This window comes from Mustela lutreola, chromosome 8 (genome assembly GCF_030435805.1).
Source record: "Mustela lutreola isolate mMusLut2 chromosome 8, mMusLut2.pri, whole genome shotgun sequence".
NCBI classification, from domain to species: Eukaryota; Metazoa; Chordata; class Mammalia; order Carnivora; family Mustelidae; genus Mustela; species Mustela lutreola.
The window spans coordinates 14,871,410-14,898,425 of NC_081297.1; the positions used below are offsets into that span (position 1 = coordinate 14,871,410).

Consider the following 27,016-nt stretch of genomic DNA (forward strand, 5'->3'; position numbering starts at 1 on the left):
TTTCTTGATACATATTTTCTTTGATAAAAGTCTACTAAGTTAAAGGTTTCTTCATACATTTCAGATTGTACAATGCACTAGGTGCCACACCTAGGGAGCAATGGTAGCATTTTTGTTATTGTGAACCATTTGTCTGCTTTTATTATAATCTGTTGAGCCTCAGAGTTGCCCCATTTGAATTTTTATTATGATAATCTTTTTACTAATGGCAACAGAGTAATGTGTTCAAACAAAATTATCGTATTATGACAATTGTGCAACAAACAGAAGAAAACGTTGTTCTAATAAAGTCAACATATCTCATTCTCTTTAATGAGAAATGAAGTTGTTAATTGTGATATCTTGTTGACATAAAAATATGTAAAACAACCTATGTTTCTCAAGGCATTTCTTTTCTGATTTCTGTACCAGACAGTCACCTTTAAAAAAAAAAAAAAACAGTCTCACTGGTAGTGCTGCATACTAGCTAACTTTTCCAGTTCTTTTTGCTTGCCATTTGTCTATGGTACCAGGAAGGTATTGTAGAGTTCCCAGTTTTAAGGATAGCTCCTTTTTTTTGAGACAAATCAGTATGTAATAATACTTACTAAATGTAATCCACTTGTAAAAATTAAAAGATCCATTTTCATAACAAGTTCAAGTTGTTTTAATATGCTTATAGAGGAAACATAAAACATACTAACTTAAAAATTTCTCTTATTTACACAAACATATAAGGGATTTTAGGGGTCATGACTAAAATAATAAATTTCCTTTTCAGACAATAATGTCTTATATTTTAAATTACCTACAATTAACTTCCTTTTTCGTTGTTGTTCACACTGAGGTACCTTTTTTTTTAAATTATGTTCAGTTAGCCAGCATATACTACATCGTAAGTTTCGAATGTAGTGTTCAATGATTAATTAGCTGCATATAACACCCAGTGCTCATCACAACACGTGCCCTCCTTAATACTCATCACCCGGTTCCCCCATACCCCCAACCCCTCCCTTCCGTAACCCTCAGTTTGTTTCCTGGAGTCCAGTCTCTCTCATGGATTTGTTCCTATTGTTCATGACAGTATTGAACTTCTTAAATAATTCTGAATACTAGACTATTAAGAAAGAAATTAAGAAAGAAAAAAAATAGAGCCCCATGGGTGGCTCAGTTGGGTAAGCATCTGCCTTCAGCTCACGTCAAGATCCCTGGACCCTGGGACTGAATCTAACATGGGGCTCCCTGCTCAGTGGGAAACCTGCTTCTCCCTGTCCCTCTGCCTGTGCTCTCTCACTCTCTCTGTCAAATAAATAAATAAAATAGAGAGAGAGAGAAAGAAAGGAAGAAAGCAAGAAAGTAAGCTTATGCAATTTACACAATGGGTTTTTTTTTTCCCACTGCTCTTTCATAATCAAAACTTCCTTGCTCTGACTTCATCTATGTGACCACCAAAAGTACTTCACTCTGAAAAGTCTTACCTGGATTGTTATTTTGCGAAAAATTTTTAATTCTTTCTTCTCTATGTTGGGCAATTATTTGGCGATTGCTACATATAAAAAGGGATGATAAACAATGTTACTATTTTAATACTGATATGAAAAACATTTACCAAATATATAAAATTCATAAGAGTATTTTGAATAATATCAGAGCTAATATCAAAACTTAAATTACCCCATATATTTCAAAGTAAGGTGAACCAGTCATGAAGTAGTAATTTAGCAATTAGTAGTGTTAGCTTGCCATAATGGAACGTGTCTTGAACTCAGTGGTCCTAACTCTATAACCACAGCTATTTGCTCTTGGACGAGCCACTTCTCTTTGGCTTGAAGTCTTCCTCTATAAAACAGGCATCTAACTGCCTTATTTAACAAGGTTGTTAAGAGGATTTAATGAAATATTATACCCAAAACATGGCCTCTCGGGAAAGGTGACGCCCACCACTCTGGGAAGGTCAGTATGAGACCTTTCATCACCTCATAAGAAAAGGCACTCCACAGGATTTAAAGCAGGCTTGAGATACAGGCCTAGTAACAAAGGAGAAAGGAAAGTCCAGGCTCTTCCTGTAGCATTATTTGAACCTCTTTAAGAGCTTAGAAGGGTCCCAACTACCATCTACTAACAGGATAGACAAGCAAAATCCTTAAGTGGTACTTCATTATGAAGGTCTGCACGAACATATGGGCTTCATGTAAGACTTTTGAGTGTGAAGGGAAGGGTGTGTGTGGCTAAAGTCAGGGGGCCCAGTGGCCAGAATAGCAGCTGAGCATATAAGCATATGTTGTAAACTAAAAAATGTTGTAACTTTGAAGTCTCATTGTGGGTCACCATGAAGACAGGAATGCGGATCAGCTAGGGCTTCCTGGGAGCAAAGGTCAATCATAACCAGACGGCAGGAAAAAAAATATTGCCTTCTAGAGGACAGGTCTGTATAAAAAGTTATTTGCAGGGGTGCCTGGGTGGCTCAGTCATTTAAGTGTCTGCCTTCAGCTCCGTCATGATCTTGGAGTCCTGGAATTGAGCCCCACGTCTGGCTCCCTGCTTTAAGCCCTCCCCCTGCTCATGCTCTCACTCTCTCTCTCAAAAAATAAAATCTTCATTTTTCTTTCTTTTTTTAAAGATATTTATTTATTTATTTATTTGAGTGAGAGCATGAGAGAGGGAGAGAGAAAACAGAGCGGGGAGGTTCAGAGGGAGAAGACAACTCCCTGCTGAGCAGGGAGCCAGCTGGGGGACTCAATTCTGGGACTCCAGGATCATGACCTGAGCCAAAGACAGTCGCATAACCACTGAGTCACCAAGGTGCTACACAGCAATGTTGCAGCAACAGAATCAAAGGAAACAAGGGATCGATAAGAATGTCCTTTTTTTCCCTCCAAATGACTTGCCAAAGAGGATGGTCTCTTTGGTCTTAGGGAACTCCTTAGGTTCTTGGAAAATTCAAGCAGGAAAGTATAGGAGATAACCCTCAAGGGAAAGGTTTTCTACTAAACTGAACATCTCATGACCCAAGTAACTAGTTAGGAAAAAAAAAAAAAAGAAGATGTCGGATGTTGGGGCACCCAGGTGGCTCACTTGGCACTTGGTTAAGCATTTGCGTTGAGCTCAGGTCACGGTCTTGGGGGACTGGGATTGAGCCCCATGTCAGGCTCCCTGCTCAGCAGGGAATCTGCTTCTTCCTCTGTCCCTACCCTGCCCATCTCTGAAATAAATAAATAAAATCTACAAAGAAAGGAAGGGAGGAAGAGAGGGAAGGAGGGAGGGAAACAGGAAGGAAAAAAAACCCAAAGGTAACATTCTTTGTACCCCATGCATAACAGTTATCCTTGGAATGACACAAATACAGTAAAGATAACCCTAAAGATAAACGTCTCAATAGTCCTGAGATAAAGAATCCTGCACCCGTTGTTATTGCTAACTAGTCTAGCCTTTGTCTTGGTTTCTGGCAAATGACGTGGGCTAACTCACTGCCATCCCAACGTTGCCCAAATCAAACTATGAACTCTCAACCACTACATAAGAACTAAGAGTTAGGGCGCCTGGGTGGCTCGGTGGGTAAGCCGCTGCCTTCGGCTCAGGTCATGATCTCAGGGTCCTGGGATCGAGTCCCGCATCGGGCTCTCTGCTCAGCAGGAGCCTGCTTCCTCCTCTCTCTCTCTGCCTGCCTCTCTGCCTACTTGTGATCTCTCTCTGTCAAATAAATAAATAAAATCTTTATTAAAAAAAAAAAAAAAGAACTAAGAGTTAAATTATTTTAAACTTCAGTCTAGTGATAACTAACATTTTAATGTACACACTTACACATCAAATCCACCAAAAACAGCATAGTCTTCTGCCGTCCATCCACATTCATCTCGAGAAGAGGTATTAACACCTTGCTGAAGAAGAAGCCTGACTACATCTGGAGATTTAGAAGTTGCAGCAAGCATGAGGGCTGTTCTAAAATAACAGAGACATAACTTCACCCTTAGGAACTCAGAGGTATCTAAACAGCAAATTTCACATACTTTACCAGGTTAATATCTTGCCTGCCAGTACAGAATTGACCATTAACATATTCAAGTGTTTATCTTTGTAAATTCCCTCCATGGCTAAAATTAAAGGACAAAAAAGAAGCCTCTTGTCCCACCTGGGTATGATAGTAGAAGTTGCTAATTTAAAGTCATCTGATGAACAAGAAACTATGCTAAATTCTTTTTAAAAAGAATCCCCCATTTCTTCCTTAAGCTATTCAGTGTACTTCCAAGCCTTCTAGAGGACAGGTCTGTATAAAAAGTTGCTAAATTCTTTTAAAAAAGAATTCCCCATTTCTTCCTTAAGCTGATTCAGTGTACTTCCAAGCCTTCTAGAGGACAGGTCTGTGTAAAAAGTTGCTAAATTCTTTTAAAAAAGAATTCCCTGTTTCTTCCTTAAGCTGATTCAGTATATTTCCAAGCCTTCTAGAGGACAGGTCTGTATAAAAAGTTATTTGCAGGAGTGCCTGGGTGGCTCAGTCATTGAAGCGTCTGCCTTCAGCTCAGTCATGAACTTAAGAGTCCTGGAATTGAGCCCCACGTCTGGCTCCCTGCTCTAACCCCTTGCCCTGCTCATGCTCTCTCTCTCAAAAAATAAAATCTTAAAAAAAAAAAGAAAGAAAACAAAAAAGCTATTTGCAGTCTCAAAATAACAGTATTCATATTAACAGTAATAAAAGAGTCATAGTTGCAATTAATGATAAGATAAGCATGTGTAAGGCATTAAATTAAATACTATATATATAAGATATTATTTACACACAACAACCATTGAAGGATCTATTATCCTCCTTTTCATATCAGAGAACGTATCTGGTGATGATAAGTAATGTTTCCAGAGTCACATACCCAGCAAGTAGGAAAGGAATTAAACCTAGTCTTGTGTCCATCTAAAGTCCATCTTTTTTCTCTTTACCACCCACCAATGATTTGTCCTCATTAAAAGTAAAATCAATTCAATTAAAGTTATCTTTCATCCTTCACCCTTACCAATGGAAAAATATATTTTTTTCCATATATGTATATTCCATATATATATATATCCCATATATATATATATATATATGCAACATGAAAAAGGATGATAAGCCCATACTATCTGATAATAGTAATTAATAATCACTTAGGGATCATCTAACATCAGCATTCTTTAAAAAAAAAAAAAAGGCAATTTAAAGTAAGAAATAGGGCGCCTGGGTGGCTCAGTGGGTTAAGCCGCTGCCTTCGGCTCAGGTCATGATCTCAGGGTCCAGGGATCGAGTCCTGCATCGGGCTCTCTGCTCAGCAGGGAGCCTGCTTCCTCCTCTCTCTCTGCCTGCCTCTCTGCCTACTTGTAAACTCTGTCAAATAAATAAATAAAATCTTTTTAAAAAAATAAAAAAATAAAAAATAAATAAAGTAAGAAATAAGGGGGCACCTGGGTGGCTCAGAGGGTTAAAGCCTCTGCCTTCAGCTCAGGTCATGATCCCAGGGTCCTGGGATCAAGTCCCGCATCGGGCTCTCTCCTTGGTGGTGAGCCTGCTTCCTCCTCTCTCTCTGCCTGCCTCTCTGCCTACTTGCGATCTTTCTCTGTCAAATAAAAAAAAAAGTAAGGAATTAGGGGTGCCTGGGTGGCTCAGTGGGTTAAAGCCTCTGCCTTCGGCTCAGGTCATGATCCCAGGGTCCAGGGATCGAGCCCCACATTAGGCTCTCTGCTCAGCAGGGAGCCTGCTTCTCTACCTACTTGTACTTGTGATCTCTGTCTATCAAATAAATAAATAAAATCTTTTTTAAAAATAAATAAATAAAGCAAGGAATCATTCAAAAGATAAAACAACTCCTATTTATGTTTAATATGCATCTTTTAAGGAAAATATGTATGAAATAGACGTTTCCAAAAAAACTATAAAGGGGTTAAGAAGTTCAGTATTGTTTCATAAAATAAAAGGAGTCCACACTTTGTAATAAAACTAATGAAACCCATTTAGCTAACATAAAATCACATGGCAAAAAAAAAAAAAGGACTACAGATCACATCAGTCAATAATAGGAAGGAATATAAATTCTGCGTATACTGTTCTTCATGTTGCCCCATCAGAATAATTGCTTTCTGCCTAACTGATGACATGTCGACATTTTTCACTATATAATTATAAATTAATCCTCTTCTTATTAAGTTAATCCTTCTGACTAAATTATTACCATCCTAGAACAATATAAGGTTTAAAAAAAAACAACTACTATACCTTTTCGACTTATCAACCACATGTACATCTGCTTTTTTTCCAATTAACAATTCCACCATTTGGTGTTTGTTTTCATTTACAGCAAGCAAAAAAGGTGTGAGTTCGAACTGTAAAAGTGTAAAAACAATTTATAATTTATAAAATTACATATTTCCATACTGAATTTTAAAACCTATAAAGAATCCTCTAAACTTAAACACATAAATAAGTACTCTCACCCCCCCACACTCCCCTCCCCCATCCTCCCCCACCCTCCACTACCCCTCACCCCTGTGCTTTCACCAGCTGCTCCTTCTCTTTACAATAGCCCTCCTCAGGGGCCTGGGTGGCTCAGTCTGAGATTCTGCTTTCAGCTCAGGTCCTGAGCCCAGGGTCCTGGGATCCAGCCCCAGGTCAGGCTCCCTGCTCAGTGGGAAGTCAGCTTCTCCTTCTCCCTCTGCCCCACCCCTCTGCTCACTATCTCTCTCCCACTCTCACTCTCTCAAATAAAAAAATATTTTTTAAAAAAAATAAAATAAATTAAATTAAGTTAAATAGCCCTCCTCCACCACTTCAACAGATTAACTGTACTCATTCTCCAAATCTTATTTCAAACATTGACCGGTTCCAAGAATCTCGGCTTCTATCACAGTATTTATCACTGTATACTCCACTTATTTTATTGCACCCATCGAAACCAAGAGCTTCTTGAAGGAAGGGACTATTTTTTACCTCTATATCTCCAAACTCTAAAACATAGCTAAAAGAGCTTAAAGTATTTTTACTGAGTTAACAGCCTACATGATTATCTGCGGAGTAGTGTTTCTTAAATTATATTCCAAAGAACATATACTTTGCTGGAAGGGGAGGATTGTGCCTCAACAGAAAGATTCAATGATCCTCTATGTTTAAGAAATATTACAGAACTGCACATTATCTCTAGTGCAAAAGAAATCGGTTTAAATTTGCTTATCCCCATTTGACAAGACTTTTCGTGGCAAACATTAACATTTCAGAAATTAGAGTTTCAGGGATACAGTGTCGAGAGCTTTCCAATAAAGGTGAAGCTTTTCTCCAGGTTATACCAACATGCTTGATTCTCTTCTCTCAATGGTATCAGGATCCCAGATGTCAACATAAAGCACTCTTGCTCCAAATGGTCACTAAGGAGATGGACTCAGAATTAAAAGAGCAGCTCTGGGGCATCTGGGTGGATCAGTCAGTTAAGCATCTGCCTTTGGCACAGGTCAGATTCCCAGGATCCTGGGATCCAGCCCTGCATCCGGCTCCCCTACTTTTCCCTCTCCCTCTGCCCTTCCTCCCGACTCATGTGTGTTCTCTCTCACGCTCTCTAATACATAAAATCTTTCTTTTAAAAAGGTTCATTAAAGTGAAATCTTAAAACTTTGAATAACTGACTTGACAGTTTACAGCATTGTTAGCCAAAGCCGGCCTCTTTCAAAACTTGAAGAAAACCAACACTTGGGTTAACTAAAACTTAATAACTATAACCAATTGTAGATAATTGCTGCATTTAAGAATAAAATGTATCAAAGACTAGTATTAATATCAACTGAATCATACATAGATCACTTCTCTAACTAGATCATGGTCTTAGAGCAGAATAAGGCATATTCCATGTAAAATTACTCAGAATTACTACTTGGGTTAGAAGCCAAGGCATAAAAATTCCTGCTATGTGAAGAACATGCTTCTCTTCTTATAAGTCTGTATATAAGCTTTCTTCCTGCTTTCTTTCTTTACAGTCCCTACAAAAATGTATTTCCAAAAAGTGCGCTCAAGAAAAAAAAAATTAAAAAATAAAAATAAAGTGAAATCTTAGACGTTATTTCAAAATATTTGCATTCAGGGAAAGCTCAAGCTTCTACGTATGAAAAATTGACCCTATCTATGTGAACCAACAGTGCTTCCTTAAGGGCAGTGGTAGGAGGTAAGATATGTCAAAGAAATAACAAGTGGAAGAGTGAGTGCGGTCCCCCTCGACTCCCCATGCACAGCTACTACCCCCTGAGGACCTACACAACGCTGAGCAGGAACTACTCTGTGAAATGGGAGACCCCAGTGCGGGACATGGCAGGCAGAGTGGCTATGAGCACAAGTAGATGCCCCTGGAGGATGTCATGACCCGATCCCCGTGCTCTCATCTTCAGAACCTTGGGGCCTGCAGTGCCCGGGGCCTGCAACCTGCTGCTTTCTCCTCCCACTCGCACTCACCCAAGTTACCCCACTGGGTCATGGTCTCCCACCCCTTCCCAGCAGCACCCATTTCCTAAGCCCCTGCACAGCACCCAGCCTCCAGCATCACCTCACTCCCCTCAGGCCTTCAAGCCTTTGTGGGCTCTGAGCCCACCATCCACTCCCAAGCACTAATGGGAAGATTCTCCTCCTGGGGTGGAAGGGCGGCTGGGAAACAGAACTCTGCCCTTTCCGTGGCCTTCATCGTTCTCTAGTCCTCCCTGCCCTGGCTTTGGAGTTGTTTCCCTGTTGACAGGACTTGATGTATAGAATTCAGTATTTATTATTACATATATAAATAAATATGTAAATAAATGTTTTGTGGCTAAAAAAATTTATATACAGGTTTTAAAATTTCAAATACCTTATAAATAAAGTTGACATACCTTGTTTCTTGCTTCAATATTTGCATGGTATAAAATCAGCTTCTCTACTATTGATGTGTTCTCACCAGCAACAGCATAGTGGAGGGCAGTATTGCCAAAGTTATCCGTGAGATGTGGATTAGCACCGTGTTCTAAAAGAATAGTTACACATGCCTCTTCCTGGCATTGTACAGCCTGTCAGTAGTATCCCAAGAAACAGAGTGTAAATTCTGGGAATTAAAAGCAAGCATGCTACAAACAATTAGTTACACTTAATTGCAATAGATTTTCATACTAAGTAATTAAATCAAATCCATCTCAGGCAGACACAGCTGCTACCACACACCTTCATTAGAGGAGTCTTACATTCTCTATCACAGAGGTTAAGCTGGCATTTCCTCTCTACAAGAAGAGTCACCATGTCGGCATGGCCGATGGTACAGGCCAGATGGAGAGGCGTCCTATGAAAGTGAAAAAACATTTTAGGAAATTATAGTGCACTATTTCAAAACATGGAATTAATTCATGTAATTGTAAATTTTAAATAGCATCTTATTCCTTTGACTCAAAAACAAAGATTTCGTTTTCTTTTGAAGAAAGAACAATATGTATTAGTGATTATTCACCATACTAGTAAAAGAGCAGGCTATCTGACCAGGTAGAGCATGACCTCAGGATTCAGCTCAACCTGGGTTTAAATCCTACTTAACTCTGTCACTTAATAGTTATCCCTCAGCCTTATCCTCAATTTCCTCATCAAAAAAATGGAGATAAAAATAGTTATCTCGTGTCCCCTGCCCTGCTCAGTTTGAAGGTCATGTGACTCTTGATCTCAAGGGTCATGAATTCAAGCCCCATGTTGGCTTGTTGGCTATAGAGATTACTAAAAACTAATTAAAATAAAGAATAGTTATCTCACAAGACCTCGGCACCATGCTAAGTGAGGATCTATTATAACTATTACTTTTGCTACTATCGTACAAAGACAACACTCCAATTAGGTAAAGTGATCCAATTATGCCTACTTCTCAGATACGTTTTAAGGATTCACAAGAATACTATATTTCAATGATTCTAGGAGGGTCATTTTGTTACCTTTTAGTATCTCTGACATTAGAATGCGATTTGCAATTAAAAATCTCTTACAACTATAACTGGGAGAATTTTTTAAGATTTCTTATTCGTATATAAAATGGTGGGGCATCACACAATCTATGGTGCCTTACATTAAATGAAATGATGTTATGTACATACAACAGTTTGACTGCAGTTCTGGTCACATGGTTTGCATTTAAATAAATTTTAGTTCTGAAAGAATTATGGGAAAAGAGGACTAAAATAAGAAAGAATTCTTTTTAAGTAATTCTTCACTCTGATTTTCAAGAAACTTTAAGCCAAAGGAAGCGCAGGATTCAAATAAACGGGAACAGTTTTATTTTTATACATTACGTATTTTATATATGTTTATATATTTATGTTTTATATATCTTATAAATATATATTTATATATTATATATTTTGTTATATATTTTTATATACATTATATTAAATGATAAATGAAATTATTTTTCTCATTTTATTAAATATTTAGATTTTTTTTTTTTAAGATTTCATTTATTTGGGCACCTGGGTGGCTCAGTGGGTTAAGCTGCTGCCTTCGGCTCAGGTCGTGATCTCGGGGTCCTGGGATCGAGTCCCGCATCCGGCTCTCTGCTCAGCAGGGAACCTGCTTCCTCCTCTCTCTCTGCCTGCCTCTCTGCCTACTTGTGATCTATCTCTATCAAATAAATAAATAAAATCTTTAAAAAAAAAAGATTTCATTTATTTGACAGAGATCACAAGCAGGCAGAGAAGCAGGTAGAAAGAGAGAGAGAGGAGGGCAGGCTCCCCACCGAGCAGAGAGCCAATGCAGGGCCCGATCCCAGGACCCTGATATCATGACCTCAGCCAAAGGCAGAGGCCTCAACCCACTGACCACCCAGGCGCCCCAGATATTTAGATTTTTAGATCATATGAAAATCAAGAATTACCAATTATCAATATTAGTATTTAATACTATTATAAATAAATAAAAAGCAGATATTTCTCCACCACTTATGAATGATTCACCTTTTCCTACAAAAATGAAATGTCACCATATTTGGGTGTTTGGCATTTTCTACTATGCCCCATTCATTCATCTGTCTTTTTTCAGCTATTAGTAACCGTGTAATTTGTGGAAATTTAAGATACATTTGGTATCTGGAAGGGAGAATCTGTCTACCTATAAAAATTTAAGTTTTGGGGTGCCTGGGTGGCTCAGTGGGTTAAGCCGCTGCCTTTGGCTCAGGTCATGATCTCAGGGTCCTGGGATCGAGCCCCGCATCGGGCTCTCTGCTCAGCGGGGAGCCTGCTTCCCTCTCTCTCTCTGGCCGCCTCTGTGCCTGCTTGTGATCTCTCTGTCAAATAAATAAAATCTTTTTTAAAAAATTTTTTAAGTTTTTATTTTAATTCCAGCTAACATGCAATGTTCTATTACTCTCAGGTGTACACTATAGTGATTCCAAAAATTTGCTTAATGTCATCACAATGATAAAAGAGAGCAGGTGGAACCCAAAATTCTTAAAACTATGATGACTTTATTTGCTTTATGGAATGTCCATAAATACAGGAAGACTACACATTTTGAGAAATACGTCTTCCTAATCACGAACAGAACCATCTTCCCAATTCAAAATTTCCCTCGACAGCCAGTCAGTAAATAACATACAGAGTGGACACAGATATAAATTATATATTGGATTTTATCGAAGCAATTTGTAGCCCAGAAGTTGATCTATTATGGGAATAGACCTTTTTTTATAACATTATTGTATAAAAAGATGCCCATTAAAAATAAAATACTGGGGGCGCCTGGGTGGCTCAGTCATTCAGCATCTGCCTTGGGTTCAGGTCCTGATCTCAGGATCCTAAGATCAAGCCCCACATCGGGCTTTCTGCTGGGGGTGGGGGGCTGCTTCCACCTCTCCCACTCCCTCTGCTGTGTTCCCTCCCTGTGTCTCTGTCAAATAAATAAAATCTTAAAAAATAAAGTAAAATACTGTATATATACTTCATTTCTTTTCTATCACTACTGAAATGTGGTTCAATCACGTCAAAGCTGTCTCTTAAGTGACCTATACGGACACTTACGATGGGGCCAAAGGCAGCTGAGGATTTTGTTTTGCTGCTCAGACAGCCGGCCTGGGCGCTAGACCCCTTGCTGCCCGCCTCAGGAGGGAAGGCCGCCAAGCGCCCTCGGTGACAGGACCGCTCCGCTCCACAGGCTGAGCCCGGGAAGGTGCGCGTTTCTCCCGGTCCCCCCACGCCTCCCCGCCGTCTGGCGCCGCCGGCTTCCAAGTCCCTATTACCGTTTCATCTTGTCTCTTTTATTCACGTCTTTCCCAAGCAGTAGCAACCGCTGCATTTTCGCTACGTCGCCCACGGCGGCAGCTCGGTGGATCTTTTTGAGATCTTTCACGCGGACGTCGTACCCGCGCTGCGACTTGTTGACTTCTTCATTCTTGTCAGCCCGGGCCCGCAAGCCATTCATCGGCTCGGTGCGAAAGGTCGGGGATGAACGCCCCTTCCCAGCCCCGAAACCAAAAAACTTCTTCATCGCAAAGCCTAGAGGCTTCACCAACACTTCACCTTCCGCTCGGCTTTTCGCCGCCTCTAGACGCCAACACTAGCGCTAGAGATAAGCCAAACCGACCTCGCCACTACATCACAGCAGCAAAGGTACGCGGTTCGTAATCTTCCAGCACAAAATAACCGTAACCAGGCGGTGACTTCCAGCACAAATGCGCTTGCGCCCCTCTGAAACCCGCGTCGCTGCGCCTGCGCCTGCGCTTGAGCATACAGGGCCGTGATTAAATGTGCCCAAAGCGCATGTGCGAGGTCCAAGCCTCTCAAATCTCAGTGTTCGCTTGTGTAGCCGGGAGGGTTCCCTTCAAACGTTAGTGGTTGTTGGCTGACCCATTCTAAAGTGCCTGCAGAGAATAGAGTCGCCGGTGTGGAAAAGCAGTCCTTATATACTACTGGGGCTAGAGGGCACAAAACTTAAGGATGCTGAATGCCTCCTCCCCCAGAAAATGTCCCTAAAAAATGCTCTTCTTTAGTTTATTCCTCTTCTATATGACTCCGGGTCCCAGCCGGTCTCCGTGGAATTGAGCAGATGCCGCAATAAAAAGTCGTTTTCAGGGGTGCCTGGATGCCTGGGTGGCTCAGTTCGGCGCCTGCCTTCCCTGGGGCATGATCCTGGGGCTCTGGGGTGGAACACAGGTCGGGCTCCCATCTCAGCGGGAGAAGGGCTTCTCTCTTTTCTTTTTTTTTTTTTTTTTTTTTTTTCTCTCTTTTTTTTTTCTCTCTTTTTTTTTTTTTCTTTCTCTCTCTGTCTCTCCCTCTCCCTGTCTGTCAAAAAAATAAACGTTTTTTAAAAATCTGTTTTCATGGTCAGAGACTTGGCGGTGTGTATCATCAAACGCAAACTTATGAGGGGAAAACCAGTCACGTCCTCCAGATGAAAACGCATTTCTGCCTGCCTCTTAATGCTCCCATTAGGCCCAGCCTTACACTTACATTTTCTTTACTTTTATTTTTTGCGTTATTTCCCAATTAAATCTTTAAGCTTTATTTTGGAGCATGGTGCAACATTTAAGGTTTGTTTTGTTTCTTAGAGTGTGGAGATACTGGGGAGTGGGGCAATGGGAGAGGGAGAAAGGAGACTCTTCTATTTTTAAGATTTTATTTATTTATTTGTCAGAGAGAGAGAGAGCGAGTGAGCACAGGCAGACAGAATGGCAGGCAGAGGCAGAGGGAGAAGCAGGCTCCCTGCCGAGCAAGGAGCCCAATGTGGGACTCGATCCCAGGATACTGGGATCATGACCCGAGCTGAAGGCAGCTGCTGCTCAACCAACTGAGCCACCCAGGCGTCCCAAGAAAGGAGACTCTTAAACAGGCTCCACCCCAAGGGCAGAGGGGAGGGTATGATTTCAGGACCCTGACTTCATAACCTGAGCTGAAGTGAAGAATCAGAGTAACACTGAGTCACACAGGTGTCCCAACATTAAAGAACCAAAAAAAAAAAAAAAAAGGTTATTTGCTTGTCATAACTAATCCATCTTTTCTTACCTAGTTTAAAATACCATTTCATCGTTAATTAAATTCTCAGGTGTTTTTTTCCCTGTTTCTCGGTTTTACATTCTGTTCAATTGACTAGTACTCTTCTTGTATCCCTACTGTACTATTTTTAACCTCTTTATAAAATATGTTCTAATATCCATTACAGGTACATCCCAGAGTCCTGGGATTGAGCCCCGCATCAGGCTCTCTGCCTAGCAGGGATTCTGCTTCCCTCCCCACACCCCCGACACCACCACCACCCCCATCTACTTGTGATCTCTGTCTGTCAAATAAATAAATCTTTTTTTTAAAAAATCCATTACAGGTCCATTGTCCCCTTTCTTAATCTTCTCTTTCAGTATTGGCAATATTTACCTCTACATTATTTGAGATGAATTTTTCATCAATATACCAAATTAAAACAGTGAGAATCTGTCTGCAATTTGGTTTAAGAGAATTAACCTTCACAGAATAAATCTTGAATCAGTATATCTAGATACATGTTATGTCTCTCAATTTTTTAAGTCTTATGTCTTTCCATTTCAATGTATCTAGATACATGTTATGTCTTTCAACTTAAGTCTTATGAGCTTCTGGGTAGTCTTTTTATTTATATAAATCCTGCATTTTTTACATACTTCTTGATATATTTATATTTGGGCTCTTTCATTTTTCTACTGTGATAGCATAGTTTTCCATTATAATTTGTAAATGGTTATTGTTTTGATATCTGTGTATCTATTCGGCAAAAGAGTGAAGAACTTTTTAAGCTACACTTTTGTTAACAGAAGTTGGCAGTTTCTGGCAGCTACTTAGGGAAGGCACAAATTGGACGGTACAGATTTCACCAGAAAGATCAATATTAAAGAATGGTATGATGCGGGGTGCCTGGGTGGCTCAGTGGGCTAAAGCCTCTGCCTTCGGCTCAGGTCATGATCCCAGGATCCTGGGATCAAGCCCCACATGGAGCCCTGCATTGGGCTCACTTCCCAGCGGGGAGCCTGCTTCCCCCTCCTCTCTGCCTGCCTCTCTGCCTACTTGTGATCCTTCTCTCTCTGCCAAAGAGTAAATAAAATCTTTAAAAAAAAAAAAAAAAAGAATGGTATGATGCAGTTGAAAAAAAAATCAAGTAAAATGCAAACAAGATGGGCTGTGTGTCTCATATATATGTATGTGCTGTATACTGAGAGTTTACAGAAAATCCTTTTAATGTGGTGCTTGATCCAGTAATTACAACTGGACTATACCTGATATTGTGGGTGAAGCAGACAGACAGGAATGGGAGTAGACCCATGACAACAGCTAATACAAAACCAGCTTCCCCCAAACTTGCCAGATTCCTATTACATTTGCTATTCCTATTACATTCCTATTTCATTGGCTAATGATTTTAAGAATTAACCAAAGTAGGGGTGCCTGGGTGGCTCAGTGGGTTAAAGCCTCTGCCTTTGGCTCAGGTCATGATTCCAGGGTCCTGGGATCGAGCCCCACATCAGTCTCTCTGCTCAGCAGGGAGCCTGCTTCCTCCTCTCTCTCTCTCTCTCTGCCTGCCTCTCTGCCCACTTGTGATATCTCTCTGTGTCAAACAAATAAATAAAATCTTAAAAAAAAAAAAAAAAAAAGAATTAACCAAAGTAGGAGCCCTTGGCTGGCTCATTTGTTAGAGACTACTACTTTTGATCTTGTGTTATGAGTTTAAGCCTCGCACTGGGCATGGAGCTTCTTCTCACTTCATTTGTATCTTAGGAATAAATACCCAGTAGTGCAATTGCTGGGTCATTGGGTCGTTATTTTTAACAACTTGAGGAAATGCCATACTGCAAAACCAGTCTTTAGAATGTTGATGTTTTTATGTCAGATTTTAAAAGACGTACTATAATGGAGCTGTAATTGGCATTTTCATTAATTAATATGGAGTGAAATTAAATATCTTCTCCTATATTAAAAAAATACTTTCTCTGGTAGTTAATCGCATCCTTGCCAAATTCTTTACTCACCATGCTCGCACAAGTAAAAGCCACAGGTTCCATTAATTATGAGTTAGGATCATGTAAAGTGTGTGACCGTGTTCTTATTTTCCCTTGGGGAGAATTGTACCATTAGTAATCAGATGAAGTCATTTTGGGGAGTTAAAAATAATGAAATAGATTGTTTGTTGTTACAAAGAAGTGAAAAATCTCCCATTTTCCAGAACCTTTGTTTCTCTTATGTTATCCTGTGAACTTACCAAGTGATCAGATAAATCAGGATGTTTTTGTGATAGATGGGCATCTCCTGAATAGGTCCTGGGTGTAAAGAGATATGGCCAAAATTCCAAAAGAAAAATATGTGTGGGACACCTGGGTGGCTCAGTCAGTTAAGCATTTGCCTTTGGCTCAGGTCACAATTCCCAGGGTCCTGGGATTGAGTCCCGCATCGGACTCTCTGCCTGCTGCTCCCCCTGCTTGTGCTCTGCTTTCTCTGGCAAATGAACAAATAAAATATTTTTTTTTAAGTGTACATCACATGAACTCTCAAGGAAACAGATGTATAGTGAGAGCCTCTCTGGAGCTGCCATCTTACTGTGTTTAAGTGGATACATTTCACTTGATGAGATTATCCTTCATGTTTTATCCTTTTTGTGCTGCAGAAATAATTTTAGGCTCTCACCTCAAATTTCGCCACCCTTCACAGTCCTGAAAGTATGTTAAAGACCAACTGTTCTTAAACCTGAGATGTTATGTCTATGTAACTCCTAGAAATTAGGAACTAGGTGCTGACAAAGGTAGAGGTGTCAGAAGTAAGGAAATGAGACAAAATAGAAAGGTATTTGGAGAACTTGGTAGCTAAAGGATTTTCAAGAAGAACAAAAGGGAGACTTTTTTTCTTATTTTGAAATAATCACAATTAGCTAAAAAGCCATAATCAGTTGGAAAAAATATGAAATGACAGCGATGATAAGAAATTAGTGGTTCAACTAATGTGAAGCCTGGTGTAAAATCTTCATGGATATGGAAACACAGCCCTCACTAGTTAGAATGGCAAATTGCCAGTATTAGTTCTGCTATGACAAAGGTTCAATTTTTAAAAATTTGGAGGAAAAATCATGTTTCATGCTATTATAGCAGAAAACGACAGACTTCAGAATTTATGCAGCTGATATCATATATTTTATCATATAACCAATTTTTTTTCCTGTTTGGGAAATTAGGCAGACGTGTTTGCCTGTACCCTCTCTCCACATAAGCTAATGCCTTTTGTATAGTTTTTAAATTTTTTGTTAGATTTTAAGATGCTTAAGTTTAATGCTTCTTGGTGTTATAAAAGATCTTCAGATCTTCTTATATAAAATGTGAAGAGTTATTAGAGGAATAAATAGAAGGAAAAAGTGTGTAGGTAGGTTCTGCTCACTAATTTTTTCTTGTTTAGGCTTCATGAAAATACACTATGTCCAAATGTGAGATATTACTCATGCCTATCCCAAGTCCCCAGTGTAGTTTTATCCACCAGAGCTTTTGGTCTCTTAGAACTGATTATATGGTTAACATGTTTTATCAATCACTTGTGACACAAAAGCGGTATCTTGAATTTGTGCTCAATTTGTGGGAAGTATTTCTCTAAATGGATAATGCTGATTTGTTTTTTGAAAAAGACTTACATAAATTGTAACAATGGGGAAGATTTGTGAGTTATATATTTTAGACTTTATTATCTAATGCTGAAAGCTTCCTTTGTTAACCTTTAAACACATATATTTTTTAAGATTTTTATTTGAGATAGTGAGTGAGAGAGAGAGTATTGTGGGGAGGTTATAGTGGAGAGACAGAGGGAGGAGGAGAAACAGGCTCTCCACTGATCAGGGACCCTAACATGGGGCTTAATCCCTGTAAGGGCCAGGTTGGCCAGAGGGAGGCACTTTGTTGTGAGCTTGGGTTGACCCTGCCCCTTCAGGAGGAACTTGCTTGCAGGCCCCAGATATGGGAGCAGGCCAGGCCTGATGGAGACATCGAATCAGTGGGGCGCGCATATATTTGCTGTGGTGAATTGGAATTCGATTGGCCACCCGTATTGCTGACCAAGCATGACTGTGCAGTTTTCCATGTGTGTTGCAGTCTCATTGGCCACCTGTGTGTGAGCCGGGCTCAACCACCTCTATAAAGGTTAGTCTGTGAGGCAGGGGAGGAGTAGTGATAGCGTCGGGGTCATTGGGAGCGTCATGAGCATCGCCAGGGAGTGGTCTTGCCACGAAGGGGAATCGTTGGATAGGGAAGTCTTTGGGGTCAGTGTCCTGGTCATCATCGCCTCGTTATAAGAGACAGCCCCAACTGGTCAGTTTGATTTTCAATGCTTGGCGCGAAATAAAGCTTTGCTTGACTTTCGCTTTCTGTCAGTCTTGTTCCTTTGATCACAGACCCTAAGAATCCCAAGACCCTGATATCTTGACCTGAGCTAAAGGCAGACACTTAACCGACTGAGCCACCCAGGTGCCCCAATCTTTAAACACATTTAAAGCTATTTCATTATTTTAACTAGAAACAAATTACTATGTGCAAAGCAACACACAATTTATCGTTGAAAAATCAGAAAATATAAATAAGGAAATAAGTATGTAGTGGTCTTAATCCCTGGCAGTCTCCCAACATTGGCTCCCCAACATGCAAGGATCTGAGGGGTGATGCTAAGTTACCGCCTACCTCCTTCCCACCGGAGGGCTTTTGAGTCCCCACGTGAGTCCCAGGTTGGAGACTGAGCTACTTAATTTGCTTATGTTGAAAAAGTCTGGCAACAAAGAGGATACCTATAACAACTCTCTGGGCACCGACTCCCTATGAAATTTAGTGCCAACTCCTATGTTTGGCACACAAATAAATATTTTAAAATTTAATCAAGTAGAGATGCCCACTCGTTTTTCTGTTGAAAATAGGAATTTCAAGTGATCAGCTGTAGTCATGAGAAAGTGTACTACCAGTACGTACTTTCCCTATAGGAAAGAATGACACGAGTGGGAATGGTTTGAACCAGCACAATGCTCTATACCCTCACGGTGGAGGGGATCAGGCACACAGGCACACATGCTTCTGTAGGGCAGAAGCATGGAAGTAAAACGGAGGACCAAATCGAAACCTATAAAGGATCCTCTAAACCTAAGCACATATATAAGTACACTCACCCCCCACAACCTCCCCACTCCCCATCCTCCCCATAACTCCCATTACCCACCCCCCACGCCAGTGCTTTCACCAGCTGCTCCTTATCTTTACAATAGCCCTCCTCAGGGGGCCTGGGTGGTTCCCTCTGAGCTTCTGCCTTCAGCTCAGGTCATGAGCCCAGGGTCCTGGAATCCAGCCCCAGGTCAGGCTCCCTGCTCAGTGGGGAGTCAGCTTCTCCTTCTCCCTCTGCCCCACCCCTCTGCTCCTGCTCTCTCTTCCACTCTCATTCTCTCAAATAAATAAATATTAAAAAAAAAATAAATTAAATTACTTAAATAGCCCTTCTCCCCTTCTTCAACAGATTAACTGTACTCATTCTCCAAAACTTACTTCAAACATTGACCGGTTCCAAGAATCTCGGCTTCTAGCACAGCATTTATCACTGTATACTCCACTTATTTTATTGCACCCATCGAAACCAAGAGTTTCTTGAGGGAAGGGACTATTTTTTATCCCTATATCTCCAAACTCTAAAACATAGCTAAAAGAGCTTAAAGTATTTTTACTGAGTTAACAGCCTACATGATTATCTGCGGAGTAGTGTTTCTTAAATTATATTCCAAAGAACATATACTTTGCTGGAAGGGGAGGATTGTGCCTCAACAGAAAGATTCAATGATCCTCTATGTTTAAGAAATATTACAGAACTGCACATTATCTCTAGTGCAAAAGAAATCGGTTTAAATTTGCTTATCCCCATTTGACAAGACTTTTCGTGGCAAACATTAACATTTCAGAAATTAGAGTTTCAGGGATACAGTGTCGAGAGCTTTCCAATAAAGGTGAAGCTTTTCTCCAGGTTATACCAACATGCTTGATTCCCTTCTCTCAATGGTATCAGGATCCCAGATGTCAACATAAAGCACTCTTGCTCCAAATGGTCACTAAGGAGATGGACTCAGAATTAAAAGAGCAGCTCTGGGGCATCTGGGTGGATCAGTCAGTTAAGCATCTGCCTTTGGCTCATGCTTTCCCGGGGTCCTGGGATCCAGCCCTGCCTCGGGCTCCCCTACTTTTCCCTCTCCCTCCGCCCTTCCTCCCGAGTCATGTGTGTTCTCTCTCATGCTCTCTCTCAAATACATAAAATCTTTCTTTAAAAAAAAACTTCATTAAAGTGAAATCTTAAAACTTTGAATAACTGACTTGACAGTTTACAGCACCATTAGTCAAAGCTAATCTCTTTCAAAACTTGAAGAAAACCAACACTTGGGTCAATGAAAACTTAATTATAATCAATTGTAGATAATTGCTGCATTTAAGAATGAAAATGAATCAAAGACTAGTATTAATATCAACTGAATCACAGAGACATAGATCACTTCTCTATCCCTATAACTAGATCATGGTCTTAGAGCAGAATAAGGCATATTCCATGTAAAATTACTCAGAATTACTATTTGGGTTAGAAGTCAAGGCATAAAAATTCTTGCTATGTGAAGAACATGCTCCTCTTCTTATAAGTCTGTGTATGTGCTTTCTTCCTGCTTTCTTTCTTTTTTTTTTTTTAAAGATTTTTATTTATTCATTTGACAGAGATCACAAGTAGGCAGACAGGCAGGCAGAGAGAGAGGAGGAAACAGGCTCCCTGCCGAGCAGAGAGCCCGATGTGGGGCTCGATGTGGGGCTCGATCCCAGGACCCTGAGATCATGACCTGAGCCAAAGGCAAAGGCTTAACCCACTGAACCACCCAGGTGCCCCTCCTGCTTTCTTTCTTTACAGTCCCGACAAAAGTGTGTTTCCAAAAAGTACTCTCAAGAAAAACAAAAAAATAAAATAAAAATAAAGTGAAATCTTAGACAATGAAGTTATTTCAAAATATTTGCATTCAGGGAATGCTCGAGCTTCTACGTTTGAAAATTTGACCCTATCTATGTCAAACAACAGTGCTTCCTTAAGGGCAGTGGTAGGAGGTAAGATATGTCAAAGAAATAACAAATGGAAGAGTGAGTGCGGTCCCCCTCGACTCCCCATGCACAGCTACTACCCCCTGAGGACCTACACAACGCTGAGCAGGAACTACTCTGTGAAATGGGAGACCCCAGTGCGGGACATGGCAGGCAGAGTGGCTATGAGCACAAGTAGATGCCCCTGGAGGATGTCATGACCCGATCCCCGTGCTCTCATCTTCAGAACCTTGGGGCCTGCAGTGCCCGGGGCCTGCAACCTGCTGCTTTCTCCTCCCACTCGCACTCACCCAAGTTACCCCACTGGGTCATGGTCTCCCACCCCTTCCCAGCAGCACCCATTTCCTAAGCCCCTGCACAGCACCCAGCCTCCAGCATCATCTCATTCCTCATCAGGCCTTCAAGCCTTTGTGGGCTCTGAGCCCACCATCTACTCCCAAGCACTAATGGGAAGATTCTCCTCCTGGGGTGGAAGGGCGGCTGGGAAACAGAACTCTGCCCTTTCCGTGGGCTTCATCGTTCTCTAGTCCTCCCTGCCCTGGCTTTGGAGTTGTTTCCCTGTTGACAGGACTTGATGTATAGAATTCAGTACTTATTATTTATTACATATAGGAATAAATATGTAAATAAATGTTTTGTGGCTAAAAAATTTTATATACAGGTTTTAAAATTTCAAATACTTTATAAATAAAGTTGAATTAAAACACAACCAGGGACCGTTTCCTGGGGAAGTTGACTGCAAGGACCACATGTGTTGGAATGTCGTATAGACCATGATGGATTTCAGTCTCTACCATTTCTTGTCAGTGTCTTCTACAGACTTCTTAAAGCTACAAAATTGGGTAATTCCCCCTTGCCAAACTTTTCTAGTATTTCCATGGATTAAAATGGCAAAACAGTATGAAATTTTCAGGACAGACGATGGCATGGCATGGCACAGTATTTTGGTCCATTCGCCAGGCACCCATCAGCAGCCTAGGACGCGATGGGGAAGAGGAGGGACGCCGGCTCCCCTCCAGGGCCTTTTACAGCAGGAATGCCTTCCTGGGGAAGGCAGGATGGTGATCAATAGCGATTTTTGTTGAGGGATGCTTCTGGTCGCTTTTGACAGACAGGAACCTCTGACATATCCCGCGTGGGACACTACCCAGGAGTCAGGGGGGATTTGGTAATGGACCTTCTTTCCTTTTCTGGGAGCATGGCCTCAGTAGGCTTCTTCAGTTCCCAAGGACTCTACCGTGGGGTGCCTTTTAACCCATTGGAAAGAATTTGAATTGCAAAACTTAGGAAAGCACTGAGCTGCTCTAACACTGCATGGCCTCAAAGGGAACTATCAGTTAGATCTCCTCTGCAGCAAACAGGGCAAGTGGACCTAAGATACCTTCATTGCTCACACCTAGGCCTTCAGTGCTCTACACCAGGACCCTGAACTAAGGAGCCTTTGCAGAATGTGTTTGCCCTAATGAGTCAGCTAGTAAACTTCCTCCTGACACACTGGATGATAATTACGTAAATAAGCCTTCTAGTAAACCCAGGTTGCTGGGCCATCCCTAGCAAAGGGGACTCTGAATTTATCTCTCTCTGTTCCTCCTAATAGATGTGGGGGCTTCTCCCTCACTCATTTCCCGTGTTAATGGCTATAACTGGAGCCAACTGGGGTTAGTCTAACTCGAGACAGAGACCTTAAGGAATATTTCCAAGCAGCTGCCGAAACTCCCTTTGTTTCAGGGAAATTCCCTGTTTTCTCTGGCCTGACAGGGACTGCCTAAGCCTTTTCCCTTTGTTGGTGGGAAAGCATGGCATCTGCTCCTCTCTTGGGGCTGATGAGCTCTAAAACCGGGAGTCCTTTCTCCGCCTCCTGGCAGCACTTTGTTTCTTCTGTTTCCCCCTTCTCGTGTTTCTGCACCAACGTGCATGCAGCCTGCATGACTAATCTCTAGATCATGCACAGTGGCTCCTCCTCTCCACACTGTCAAGGAGCAAGAAGAGCAGTCCCTGGATCCAACACCCCCCACTCTGGATCTTTCCACCCGTGTCTCAGGTAAATATTCAAAGTGGAGTGGGCCCAGGTGGAACGTAAATCAGTATCTGAGCTAAGTTAAGTTTGTTGGTTTAATTAAGATAGACATGCCTTCTAAGTTATCAGCAGTAAATGTGAAACTTTAAAGTTTACTGAAAGTCAAATAAGCTCGTGCTATTTGTTAAAATCCGTTAGCAAAGAGATGACTAAACTGATGGTTGTCTGTCTCAAAGTTTTAACGGGTAATTGCTGAGATAGCTTTCAAAGTCTTTGGTAACCTGAAACTTTAAAGTTTTGGTTGGATGACAAATGGAATTAAATTATGGACATCTAGGTCTTAACCAAACAGGATAAAATGCTAAGTCATTAATTACTGGTTGTAGGTTTGTGTTTTTGACTTCTTTCAACAAAGAAAATAAGAATATTTAAATCTGTTGGTAAACGTGTTTTGTGCTTAACTGATTCATAAATTGGCATCTAAAGAATTCTGTTGTAACCATCCACAATTGGTTAATAACTGACTAGAGGTTAAGGTCTTTCTAAGAGTACAAAATGCTAAGTGTAACTAAGACTGATGGAAATAAAAGAAGCAACTCTGTATGTAGGAAAGTAGAAGAAATGTAAAAAAATAAAAAATTAGAATACATCTTTTTAAAAGTAAAAGAAGGTAATTTTGTCCTAAATGAAATGGTTGTTTGGAAGGAAATGGCTTGGGACAAAACCTGAATGCAAAGGAAAGTTGTAGAAGGTTTGTGAAGGGAAATCTTCAGAAGAGGAATTTTAGGTAGGGTCAGGACGGACTAAGATTGAAATGAATGGGTTTTTAAGGTACATTGGTATAGGACTGAAATTCTCTCTGTTCAAAAAGGACAAAGTTTTCTTAGATTAATTGATCTGCTATGAAGAAGAAAATGTAAATGGTTTTCTCTTTTCCTGTCCAGAAAAACCACTTTCTCATTTTGCCTATATCAGGGATAAGTATATCCCTAATTATATTTCGGCATGTGCTTTAAAACTTTATAAGATTTTAGCAAATGTTGACAAGATTTAAGTTGTAAATCTCTTTAACTCGGGCTTTTCCTTGGTATACTAAGTTACTCATGAAGTACTGCTAAACCAATGATATACCTTGGGTTTCATTTGGGTAAATGCTGTAACTATTCAAGAGATTCTATGCATTTCCTAAAGTTTTAATGTTTTGATAAATCATCACTTGATATTGTAATTATGGAAGTGTTATGTGTCACAGAAATCACCTGATTTCCTTGCCAGCTAAATTGTAAACTCTTGTCTCATCAGCTCTAACCATATCCATTCTGAGTTTTTGTCATTTATAATTGTTTTAATTCTCTTGTAAAATGAGTTTTTTCTTCAAGCAGATTCATATAAAGGACTTTCAAGACAAATACAGATATTTGATATACTTGAAAATCCTAAAACTGAAATGGGTAAGAATTTCCAGAACTAACTGAAGCTGAATTCACCAGATTTAGTAACATGGGACTAAATGAACTACAAGATTATAGTGTTGTGTCTCTTAATGTTTTGTCTTATTTTAAACATTGCTAGTTCTCTAATGTTTGCTCTTCCAGACTAGGGATACTTTTTTCTTAAGATGTCTGTGACTTACAGAAATGTAAAAATATTTGCAAACAAATCAAAGCATTCAACTTTTCTATCTGAGCACCCTGAAAATCAAAAGGTCTCAGTAAGTATTCTTTCTTCCATGTCAATCAGTCATTTGCATAAGTTCAATAAGAATCTGTTCTCCTTGTAACAGGACACCATTGGAAACATGGATTATTTTACCAAGGCTTTGACTGGAATGTCATATTTGAGAAAGACATGCATAGACTCAGATATGACCAGACATTTTAAAAGAACTAAGGTTGACTTTATGAAACCTGGAGCCGTAAAGCCACTTGGAACTGTGGCCTGAGACCTTGCTTACAGAGTTCTCAGCAGCCTCACCAGGTGAGTAAAGAATGTCACTCCCTGGTAGGTGCAGAGCCTCAGGAAGAGGAATTTGCCCAAATCAGCAGGTATTGCAGGCATGTTTGATGGCATGGAGAGCCTTCTTCTGGCCTGGAGAGGCTACTAAAAGTTCAACCTAGAGATTCCTTATAAGAAGTTCCAGCAGTGCAGATTCTAAAAGATATATATGATCACACTCACTCTTCTTGCTGAGCTTATGTAAATAATTAGGCCAAGTTTGTTAAAACTGGACTTGTCTCTCAAATAAATTAGTCCTGATTTGGCTATCTCTGGAAATGAGGGTTATTTTGGAGAGAAAAATTATGTTTTAATAACATACCTTTATGGATGTTAAATTCTAGATTTGATTGTCTTTAGATATTTGTTTACTTAAGCTAGACAATTTGAGGTAAACTTCAGAAAAGTTGCACAATAGCTCATTTAGACCATCTTCTTGTTTTTTTATTCTGAGGGGATAATAACAAGACTCCATGGCACATGATTAAACAACTAGAAAATGGGATTGATTCCCCAACAACTGTATAACTTAACTATCACCTTGTGTGTGGCTGGAATATGAAATTGCCTAAAAGCCAGTATACCGCACTTCATAGGATTAACTATGGACTTGTGGAGATAATGGATGACTCCACTTTCTTTACGATTGGATTGGATGATGCATGGGAACTCCCCTTGTCTCTCAACAAGTTTTCTCCCACTTGCCAATGATCCTCTGTACAGGATATTGTTAAGCCTGGACCACTCAAAGGGCTTCTTAATGGTTTCATCCTTTAGTCATATTTTCCTAGAAGTCACCTCTGTTGAAGTGCAATTGCAAACAAATGCTTTAGCGAAGCATAGAACAGTCCTCCTCATAAAAAGAGCCTCAAAGCTCACTATAGGACAGTCCCTGACTGTAATGACTTCACATCAGGTCTAGATTTGTCTTAAAAGCCAAAGGTCACCAATGGATGATGGAGGCCAATTTATTAAATACTGGGCTACACTTACAGATATGCCAAAAATAATCCTTAAAATCTTGTCAAACTTTAAACCTAGGTACCCATATGCCTCAACCTGACCATTGTACTTCTTTCTCTATAGAGCAAAACTGTTCAGAAGTTATCAGTCTTGCTTACTCTAGTTGGCCAGATTTAAGATGCTCCTATTAAAAATACAAATGACAGTTGGTTTACTGGTGACAATAGTTTTCATAAAAAGAATAAGAAAAGCTAGGTATGCCATAGTGCTCACTAGCACTTTGCAATTGCCAAAGCCTAAAAATAAACATTAACACTGACTCCAAATATGACTTCCTGGTACTACATGCTCATGGAGCTATTTGGAAGGAAAGGGGATTGCTGTCAAGTCATAACTCCCCAATCAAATATGGGCCTAAGTTACAAAACCCTCCTTATCGCTATACTGAGGATGGCATATATCAAATCTGGGATACATATTTGTGGCTCACACCCACTATTGGACAGCTCAGTCGAAAGGCAGTTTAATGCCCAGAACAAAAAAATCATACATATGATACTTGGGCAAATAACACACGACATCTAGGATGGCTATCATTAAAAATGTGTTCCCAAATAATAGTACTCCAGGCTACTGACTGGTTTGCTACTGATTGGGTAAGGCGACCTGGCATTAGATGGTCAGCTCCAAATAGAATTCACTGGATATGTGGAACTAACCTGTGGCCCTGACTTCCTCCAGGGTGTATAAGTTGCTTTACCTTAGGATTTGCCTGGACTCATGGGCCCATTACTAAAACCATCACCACTCCAGCTAATCTCCCCAATTTAAAGCAAAGATGGACATGATCTGTTTTTAAATGGTATGATCACTTAACATCCATTTTTGCTCCATCTGTGGGACTAGAGGGTATCATGTGGCATGTAGAAGTCCTTAATAAATATACTGCAAAGGCACTCAATGATTCACTAAATAGCATCTCCTTACT

At 40.4% G+C, this 27,016-nt stretch overlaps 1 protein-coding gene across 13 annotated transcripts in view; it reads right to left on the reverse strand.

The window, feature by feature from the left end:
- The window catches only part of ANKRD26 (ankyrin repeat domain containing 26), a 154,232-nt gene extending 141,575 nt beyond the window's left edge, over positions 1-12,657 (reverse strand). For 3 of the 13 annotated variants that reach the window (XR_009356486.1, XM_059183842.1, XM_059183844.1), the window contains exons 1-6: positions 12,207-12,647; positions 9,164-9,278; positions 8,839-9,012; positions 6,218-6,324; positions 3,781-3,918; positions 1,458-1,525 (exon numbers count right to left, since the gene is read on the reverse strand). Coding sequence is in view for 10 of the 13 variants with exons in the window: in XM_059183842.1 (XP_059039825.1) it covers positions 1,458-1,525; positions 3,781-3,918; positions 6,218-6,324; positions 8,839-9,012; positions 9,164-9,278; positions 12,207-12,454 (850 nt within the window). In the remaining 3 variants the exon portion in view is untranslated. Of the gene's footprint in view, positions 1-1,457; positions 1,526-3,780; positions 3,919-6,217; positions 6,325-8,838; positions 9,013-9,163; positions 9,279-12,206 lie in introns of those variants that run through there. The other 10 variants (XM_059183840.1, XM_059183838.1, XM_059183837.1 and 7 more) reach the window with 7 other exon arrangements.
- Between the last annotated feature and the right edge of the window lie 14,359 nt (positions 12,658-27,016).